At 36.2% G+C, this 10,683-nt stretch overlaps 1 protein-coding gene across 1 annotated transcript in view; it reads left to right on the top strand.

Annotated features, from left to right (window-relative positions):
• LRRIQ1 (leucine rich repeats and IQ motif containing 1) overlaps window positions 1-10,683 on the top strand; it is a 195,576-nt gene that overhangs the window by 79,115 nt on the left and 105,778 nt on the right. The window contains exon 11 of the mRNA XM_019652283.1: window positions 3,724-3,934. Within this exon, the coding sequence (XP_019507828.1) occupies window positions 3,724-3,934 (211 nt within the window). The remainder of the gene's footprint in view (window positions 1-3,723; window positions 3,935-10,683) is intronic.

Here is a 10,683-nt window from a genome sequence, read left to right as displayed (position 1 = left end):
CTCTTTCCAACTTCCATTCTTTCAGTTGTTACTGTGAATGGTTAATTCTTTTCTGGGAGCTATATTAAAATGTTCGACATACTGAAACTAACATGTATTTCCTAGTGCAATTTTTTTTAAATGTTACTGAAAAGGTTGTTAACATTTCCTGATTTAGATTTTACCAATTTATTTAATTGCTTTTGCTCTATAGGCAGGAAAATTATTTTTATCTTCTACCCTTCTAAATTCTTCGCTGGGACCCCTGTAACAAAAGATAAATTAATGACAGAAAGTCATACAAATGTATTTAATATGAACTTTATGTGATATGGGAGCCTACATAAAAAAATGAAGACTGAAAGAAATAGTTAAACCTGAGCATTTTTACGTTTGGTGAAGAGTGGAAGTGTTGGAAATATATGATATGACAAAGGGTATTAGCTAAGAATAGTAAACTAGGGGGGAAATAGCAAGTCTTGTTCATTCATATTCCTGTTGTCCTTCATCTTTGGATAAGAATACTTTTTCCCTCTGGGTATAGAGAGAGCACCTCTCACATGAGGGTCTTATGACCCACTTCCCTGAAAGGGAAAGTCCTTACTGTGCATGCCTTCTCCCAGATTTCTTCAGATTAAAATATTCAGTATGCTAGGGTGCCAAATTTTGGGATAGCATGTGAGGAGGACCAAAGTTTTGCCACCCCAAAATATGCCATTTGGGATATTGATTTTAAGCAGGTTATTCCATAACAAAAGACTTGGAAAGAACTTTTTACCCTCCCCCTTTACCTGCTTAAAGGAATTCAAATGAAGGACCTGTTCCAGGAAAGGGGATATCATCGCAGATAACTAGAGTTTAATATAAGCTAATGTGTGATAGAGAGGAACCGAACAAGGCCCATTTATTTGAAGTCTTTTCTGTGTTTCGTTGTTAAAGAGGGCTAGCAAACATTTATTTACTAAACATTTGCTTTTCTCCATGTGACTTGCCTTCTAAGTCTCAAACCACAACCCCCCATCTTCTCTGTAGTTCCAGAATGGCATATAAACCTCAACTGCCCAATTCCTCTTTGGATCTCATATCTTATATCACTAATGAATATACATCTGTAATAAACTTGGACATTTTCTTCCATTAATTTGTCTCTGTTAAATTTGATTATGAGCTTAGCTAAAAGAATTAGAAGTGGGAGGAAAATTATGTTTTGCACCCCCACACATGTCCTGAACTCCAGTAACTCTAAACATGTAATATACAGATGATGTATAATAGAATTACACACTTGAAACCTATATAATTTTATTAACCAATGTCACCCCAATAATAAAATAAAAATGTACACTGTATGTAGCTGTTTACTAAAATCATTTTTATAATAGCAAAGGTGGAAATATCAAAATATGCATTTTCAGACATTGGGTAAATTATGTACCATATTTTGTCATGTATAATGCATGCCCGTGTATAATGCACACCCACATTTTTGGCCCAAACTTTCAGGGAAAAAAATCTTTTGTTTTAATTTTTTAATTCAAATTTTTATTTGTTTACATTTAGGTACTTGTTTTTATTTATAAAGAAATGTTAGCATTTATTTTTTAACATATTATAGTACAAGAATTTTTATGTAACAAATAATTATAAAACACAAGAACAGATACAAGGTACAACAAATTCTATGTACTGGTAACAAATTTATGACAGTTAGTACATTATAGAAGGCCAAGAACTCTTCGCCTTTACAAGTTCATTGTAAATTCAACAAAACCCATTATCATATTTCAGGGTATTATTTTGCATACAGATATCATTATTGATTTCTAGAGTTACATGTTAACTCATAAGCATAAATAAAATAATTAAAAACATTTATATAGATACAAAATTAGTACTACCCATGTATAATGTGCATCCTTATTTTTCCTTCACAAATTTGGGCAAAAAAGTATACATTATACATGGCACAATACGGTGATGTAGTCAAATAATTCTAATACTAACACCCTTTAAAGAGAATGAGGTAGACAGAGTGAGAAAATGTCCACAAAAAATTAGGAAAAACAACAGTTGTAGAACTCAAAATTAGCATGACCCCACTTATACTAATAATAACTAGGTAGATAGGTAGATGATAGAGAGAGAGAGAGGGAAAGAGAGAGAGAGAGAGAGAGATGCAAGCTCTCATTCATATCTAGAGAAAAATTTGAGGACACTCAACTGTTAAAGGTTAGTGCTGGAAAATGGAAATATGGAAAGGTATTTCACTTTAATCATTAAAATCTGTTTGAATTTTATGATGTAGAAACATACCCTTTGTAACAAAATGTTAAATAAAACCAATTAAAAATAAAATGCCACTCTTAGATACCTAAAAAAAATGAAATTTCAAATATACAATATTTAGACCTTCTTGATTCCATGGTAAATGAAATAGCCAAATGATGGTGATAAGGAAGGATGAAGAACTGAAAATAGACAAACCCTGCCATTCAGTGATTCAGGAAGGTTCACTGTCAGGTGTGCAGATGTTTTCTAAGTGATTTACATACGTTCTTAAGCTAAGGACATTGTTGTCATTATTTTGGCTAAAAAAATTGATCATGATGATGATGATGATAGTAATAATAGGAGTCGTTTTTCTCAACCTGAAGAGTACCCTACATTCAGAAAGCACTAAAGTCATCTTCTTTATCTGTTTTCACTGTTTTCAATATAGTGAAAACAGTCTTTGTGTTAGTGCCACTGAAGAAAATATTCCTAATCAACCTCCCCCACCCCGCTCCCCTCCCTCATCCTTAGAAAACTTTGATGATATTGTGCTGAGGAATTCAAGCACTCAATAACTGGTCAGCTTTAGAAGAAATTCACAATTACAGTCAGTGAAACTTGTATGTATCTGTACAGAAATATATGACGCTGTCTCAGGTTAAATGTGTTTTCTTAAAAGTGTCTCATTCTTTTTTATTATTATTAGTTTCAGGTGTGCAAAACAGTGTAATAGACATTTATACCTCTCACAAAGTGATAACCCTCCTCCCCCAATCTACTACCCCTCTGACATTGTATGTATTAAATTACAGTTCACATTCATTATTATTCAGCTTCAGCTTCAAATGTGCACTGCAGTGGTCTCATTCTTTATCAGTTATGCATTGCAAGTATGTTTTCAGATTATCACTCCAAGTACCTATTATAGTGTTTTAAAATTTCCTAACTCATTTTTGTTCAGAGGATGAAGGAATGAATTGGTGGTTGAATGACTGAATGTGAATTATATCCATAGCAAAATTTACAAAGTTCTGTTCACCCTGGGGAGAGGAAATGATTTGATGGTATGCAATGTTAAAAAGCAAAATTCAACTGAGTAAATCTGAAGGTCTAATTGGCTTTACTAAGAGATTCATGAATCAGTCAGCACTGCATCTAGCAGCTAGAAGGACTTGTACAAAATGGGAGGTTTTTATAGGAAGAAGGGTAGGACACGGGAGCTGGTAACGAAAGAAAGGATTATTTTGGGGTCAGGACATCTTCTCTTTGGGGGAAGAGAACTGCAATGTTTTTTATCGTGCAGATTGCCTCTTTCTCTGGGGGATGGAGAGGGCCCACATGACAAAAGATGTGGTCTTATTTTTAAATAATACTTCATGTAGTCCATGTTTACAGGTATCGGTTATAAGGACCTCTTATCTTCAACTGTGTATTTGTAGGTACTAAAAAAGTTTTCTTTTGTCCTCTTAATAGTATGGCAGCTATGATAATCCAGGCATACTGGCGTGGTTACATTGTGCGCAGGCAGACTCATTTCTCTACAAAGCGACACACTGCTGCAACAGGACCCGTGAGATCCCGGACAAATTCCTGCATCAAGAATCAAACTATTCTAAAGAAAGAAAAAAGAGAAAATACTATGAATATCCAGGAACAGAGGGAAAAGGCTGCTACTCTTATTCAGGTTATTTTTTTTATTATTATTTTTTAAAGATTTTTATTGGGGAATTGGGATGGGAACAGTGCTGGGGAATTGGGGGAAGGGGAACAGACAAGTTGCTGTCCTTTTGTTCTTCAGTCTAGTTGTGGAGGACGTTGCTTCACTGGCCCAAGTTGGCACCATCATTGCGCTCTTCCCGGGTGAGGCAGATCAGTCGCCGGCTTCTGGATGGCTGCTCATGGCGGCTGCTGGCCGCTCACACTGGCTGCTGGCCACACACAGTAGCCCATGGCAACCCACTGCAGCAGGGGCTGCAGCCTACACCATCACTAGCAACTCCCGGCAGCTCAGCTCCAGGTTGAGCTGTTGTTCAGCATCTTAGCTGTAGAAGGCAGTGTCACTGGCCCTCATATGTGGGATCCAAACCGGGGCTCTCTGGCATCCCAAGCCAGCTCTTAACCAAAGTGCCATTTGGCTGTCACAGGTTATTTTTAATCTTTTGGTTAAAGGAAATGTATTAGTCATCTTTCACTTGGTTATTCTGTATAACAGACAACCCCCAAATCTTAGTGTTTTACAAATATAGATTTCTTTCTTACTCATGTGACATGTAGGCTGCAGGCTGCCTGCAGGCTGGCTGTGTCTCTGCTTAGTATCTAGGCTAATGGAGTAGTCTGTAATTTGAAAATACTATTCTCGTGCCTGAGGGCCAAGCTAAACTGCACAATCCTATTTAAAGCCTCTGCTCATATGTACCAGTTGTCACATATGCTAACATTTGATGAACCAAAGCAGGCTTCACTTGGCCTAATCTATACAGCCATTTTTAGAAGCATGGTTTAAAATCTGCTAAAATAATTGTTAAAGTCCTTCACATACACATTTAACTTAAAAATTAAGAAAGCAAGTAGTGAATACGCATGGCCTTGATTCAACCTCACCAAGACCAGATGAACCTGATCACATTCATCTTTTCTTTATTCACTCAGCAAATAGGTTTTAGAACCTACTATTTGTCAAGCGCTATTCTAGGCTCAGGAAACATAACTATGAATAAAAAATACAAGGTCTCAGCCCTCATGGGGTTTACATCCTGGTAGAAGAGGCAGACGTGAACTAAATAAATACAGAAAATGAGGTCTATGGAAATTCATGCTGCTATACTGAACTGAATCCTAGTCACTAAACACTAATTTAGGGTTTCCCTTTATTCACTCATTCAACAATTAGCTTTTGGCACAAAAATCTCACTAGCTTGCATTCTGTTAAGATGTGCACTTAATAACTATGCTAGATAGTGATAAGTGCTAAGGGAAAAATATAAAGCAGGAAAAGTACGATAGGGATTCCCGAAGGAAAGTTGATCATTTTATTGTAGATAGGATGGATATGGGCGACCGGAGAAGGTGACATTGCATTGAGAGATGAGGCCATTGGATATCTGGGGAAAGTTTATTCCAGGCAGAGGAATATCAGAATCAGAGGCGTTGATTTAGGAGCGCACTGCAGTGTTTAACGAGCAGCAAGAAGCTAGTGTGACTGGAGAGTGACGAAGGAGAGAAGAGAGAAGAGTGATACTTAGGAATCATACGTCATTATAATGATTTGGGCTTTTATTCTGAATGCCATGGGAAGATATTATGTTATAGGAATCTGAGCAGTAGATTCACATGATCAAGTTTACTTTATGGTGTGATTATACTGTAAGAAGGCAGAAATAGAAGCAATGAAATCAATTAGAAGGCCATTGTAGAACTCCAAACAAGAGATAATGGCAGCATGGACCAGAGTGTGGGAGTAGAAGTGATAAGAAAATTACATTCCAGAATCTGTGTTAATTTATCTTGAGGATATGCATATACGCTTTGAAGACAGGGCTGATATTATCAATTCATGGGGATGTGATATATGAGAGGTAGAGGGGGGGGTCTGGGATGCATCCAAATTGTTGGCATAAGCAACTGGAAGAATAGCCTTAAAATGAAGTTGCTGGCTTTGGCTATTAAAGTGATAGTTTTCAGGAGAATTATCTGTGCATGGTTCTAATGAGCATATTCAGTATTTCAGCTGACTTAATTTGTCTGGACTGTACTCCTAAGGGCAATGCATAATCAAAACTGTTACTAATGCCTGAATGATGGCGGGAGCGGGGGAGGGCAGTGTATTCAATGAAACTCTGAGGAAAAGAAAGAAACCTCAGTTACTATCTGAAAATGTCATTCTGCTGCATGGGGAATGAATGTGTCATGCGGTGCAAACCCTATCTTATTATCAGCTAATGAGCAATACATTTTTTAGCATTGATGGTAAATGGATATTAAACTTTTGCTTCATTTCGTTCAATAAAGAGAAAATCATTGCTTTATAAAACAAGCTAATTCAGTGAGTGACATCTCTGTTGAATGTTCTTTTGAGCATGTTGAGCTTCTTATATCTGTAAGAAAAGTAAGCATAGCTTAGCTTTTCTTTGCAACTTAGAAATCAAGTCTATTTTGTGGTACTTCATGGTACTTGAAATCACAGAATCAGGTCAACTTCCTGTTCTCTTTTCCTGAGTACAATCATCTAGTTTTTAAAACCATTCATCTTAAAACATGAATTCTAGGCTGCCTAACCATCCTGGAGAGCAGAGGATGATATAAAAGAAATGGCCTAGGCTTTTTTTGTTGTTGTTATAGTTCAGAATTTTATTTTTTTTATTAGATCTATCAGGGTGACATTGGTCAGAAACAACCTAGACTTTTGAGCAAAATGAAGATTTCAGGAATGACATGGTGAAGACTGCTCTCTGCTCACCGAAACTCACACTCTCCTCTTCTTCCTGGTACGAGGCCAGCTTCCCAAGCACTTTAGCATTTTACTATGGCCCCTTTTCTCAATTCCAGTCAATAGAACATGAGTGAGATATGTGCATCACTTCCATGTCTGGCCCATAAAACTTCCCACTGACGTTCCTCGGTATCCTTTTCGCTTTCTGGCTGGCTGAGATGAAGACAGCCTGTGAGGCCTCCTTGGAGGCTGTCTGTTGGCATTGCAGTCTGCAGAGCCTGGATACCTGAATCATTTAATGTGAAAGCGCTGCCCCACTGTCTTGTTTAACGTCTCAATGTTTGTTATGTGATCAAGAAATAAACTATTGTTCCTGAGTTATTCTACATTTTTGGATATTTTTGTCATAGCACTCAGCTTACCCTAAGTAGTATAAAAAATGTAAGATACACTTTGAGAAATAGATAGTGCTCAATGTAAATATGGAAGGGAATGGAGGCGTTCCAGGTATAAATGACAGTGGAAGAAAAAGGACATAGGATTTCAGGTTACTGGAATAATAAGAAGTTGGAGTGCAACCAGAGTACCATAAGTATTAGAATATTAATAAAATATAGGAGGAACATGGTCAGAGATGTGCAAAGGATTTTAGCACAGAATAAGTGTATGCTATATTCTGGGATGGGAGTTGGAGAAGAAAAAGGTATCACATGTGTCTAATATAGTTGTCTGGCTAGGGAATTGATTCGAACATGTAAAAGATGAATTAATCATAGATGGATTACCGAGAGGAAAATTGAAGCCTTGACGGAAATAAGTTAGAAAAATAATCCAAACATTACTTATCACACATGTATATTACCATCATTTCTCATCAGCTGAATAGAGATGGCTGCGACTTGAATTCCTGATGCACATTATTGAGGGAGATGTCCATAAACATCATACCAAAAAAATACACCCTATGTATTATGGTCTAGAGCTCTGTAGAAGGTCTATCACTGATGACTTGGGCTGGATCCACCGTGAGCCTCAGTGAATAAATCTTTGCCATTGAAGGCCTGAATTAGAGAATTCCCTTTATACCCTCTTTTTCCTAGGTCTGTACCTAATCTTTATATCTCCTATCACCAACTCTTCTATAACCAACCCACTTCTCCTGCCACTTTACTAGATTATTTGAAACAAATCCCAGATATCTTATCAATCTTTTTGTAAATACACAGGGTGCCCAAAAAATCTATATACACTTTAAGAAAGGAAAACTATTAAAATTGTAATACTCAATATATACCGATAACAAAAGAGAATACAAGTCATGTTTCACTTCTGCAATTACAAGAGGTGCTCAAAGTGGCTACCATCAGCATCCAGACACTTCTGATGATGGCGAACTTCTGCTTGAGCAACATTGACCAAAGTGTCCGCTTGTACACATTTTTCACTTGTTTGGCACCCCGGGTATATCAGTATAAATTTCTATAAGATCTATTGTTTTAAGGATAACTGCAGTGCATTAACAACCTAAAAACTGACAATTATTTTTCAAAATCACCAAATAGTAAATCAATATTCAGATTTCTCTACTGGTTCATAAATGTTTGTTTACAGGTTTTTCTGAATCAAAATACAAACAAGGTCGTCACTTTGCCATGGGTTTATTCGTTACGTAAGCCTTTAAGCATACAATAACCCCTTCTCTCTTCTTTTCTTTGCAATTTATTGATTGAGGAAACCAGACCTTTTGTTCTGTCAAGTTCCATGTTCTCTGAATTTTGGCAAATGCATCCTTATGACATCACTTAATATGTTTCTTATCCTCTTGTTTTCTGTAAATTGACAGTAAGATCTAACATTTGATGTGATTTGGGTTTGGCTTTTTAACTGAGACTACTTAGTAGGTGTCAGTGTGCATCACAGTGAGGAGGTCCCAAGTGTCTGGTTGCCTCCCTTTTAAGAATATTAGTGGCCATTGGTAATCACTGCCTAGATCAGTTCTCTTTTAATGATCTGCAAAATGCTGATACTCTATATATCAGTTCTTCTTCATTTATTAACCAAAATATGTCTACAAAGAGAAACTTTATCTAATCAACTAATTTGAGGTACAGTTCATATTGGAAAGGTAAGTTAAATGCTTGATGCTCTCCCTTTATTTACCAATTTTTAGATCAATGAGTTTGGCTAGCATCCTCCTTAGATTACCATAATGTGTTCTGTCATAATATACACAATTTTTTTAAATATATGATGTATCTTCATTCCATTGCAGTTGTAATTCTTATTGATACTGAAATTGCCCTTTATTTAGCCCATGGTAGTCTCTTCAAGTTAGCTTTTTAGACACAATTCGGTCGTCTTTGAAAGTTCCCTTGCTTTCCCATGTGACATCATGTTCCAGGTTCATTTTACATACATTCTGCCTCAGGCCTGGATTCAGTCATTGCTCCAAATATCCTTGGTCCCTTTAGTGGAAATAATATTTAAAGACTCCAGTCTGGATTGTACGAGTGCTTTAGGATTGAAGGAGTGCTTATTGCTACTGGTGGGGTCATTGTTTTCAGATGTTTTTCAATAAAATGATCTGAAAAAAATACATTTTTAAGAAAATATATGTATACCATGGGTTCATGTGGATATTTTAATACTGAATGTAGGACTGCAGTAATTTTACTTATTTGATTTTATATTTGCATCTCTTTTCTTCTATAGAAAATCCTGGTTCCTAATGACATAGGCATAATTGCTCTTTTTCTCCTTTCTAACGCCCACTCCCATGTGGTGTATGTGTGTGGTGTGTGTGTGTGTGTGTGTGTGTGTGTGTGTGTTTATACTGGAAATAAACAAGGAACACACAAATGAGAAAAAAACAGTCTACTTATTCTGGGTGTGCTGTAGCAAAGGAGTCAGCCACCATCACTTGACTTTGGCTTAGACTCAAGGGCAGTAAAGGGCGTGAGAAATCGTTACGATGGGGAACAGAGAGAGAGAGGGAAGACTGTAGATATGCTCTGATTGGAGGCTGTCAGCCTGGGGGAGATGGACAGCAGGCAACTAGAACTGGGCCATCCGATGTGGTTGGTTTCGAAAACATATTTGGCTATCTCTGGTTGGCCCCAAGTTAGAAGAAGTAGGGACAAAAAATATAGGGAAACTGGCAGTCATTGACCAAAGTCTTGATCATTCTTGGTTAATAGTTGCAGAGGTTGTGGTTTGGCTTCCTAGGCTGTTTGCTGCTAACGTTGTAGGTGACTTATTCTTATATATGGTCTGTTCATTGTCTGTATATCTCACTTCTCAATATACATATTTTACATATTACAAACATCAGTATTATTACTAACATTATGATTACTGAAAACATATTTAAGGCATCTTTTATAGTTAACTTTGTCTTTTGAGTATATTTCACTAGGGATATAGTTAAGTAAATCTATTTTAAAGTCACTTTAAATAACTTCTATATGGTTATGCCCTATCATGAAACACATTTTTGTATTTTTTTCAGGAATTTTTTCCACATTTATTTGTTGTACAATAATCTTAAGCATGTGCACAGTTTCAAAGTCAAATCTGAGCACGGTATATTCAGAGAAGTCTGGCTTCTATTGCTGTGACTTCTACCTGAATTTCTGCCATTATAGTTAATATTTTTATAATGAATTTTATGTTATATTTTCACTTTTTAAATATTAGAAACCACATATACATATATATTTATATGTTTATATAACTTATATGTTTATTATATATTTATATAAAGTATTTCATAGATAAATGGTAACATGCATTTATCTATGAAAGAAATTTAAATATGAAGAGATAAAAACATCCCGCTCTTTCTACCTTGTTTTTTACACTTAATATATCCTGAAGTTCACGCCCTAGCAGTATATAAAGATACTCATTTTTTAAATATATGGTGGTGGAAGGAGATCTGACCCTGGGTGGTGAACACACATGCAATACATAGATGATGTGTTATGGAATTGTACACTTGAAAC

Source organism: Hipposideros armiger, unplaced genomic scaffold (assembly GCF_001890085.2).
Source record: "Hipposideros armiger isolate ML-2016 unplaced genomic scaffold, ASM189008v1 scaffold_177, whole genome shotgun sequence".
Taxonomy (NCBI): Eukaryota; Metazoa; Chordata; class Mammalia; order Chiroptera; family Hipposideridae; genus Hipposideros; species Hipposideros armiger.
Note: the sequence above shows the minus strand (reverse complement) of the source record. Positions and strands in the feature narration are given on the sequence as shown.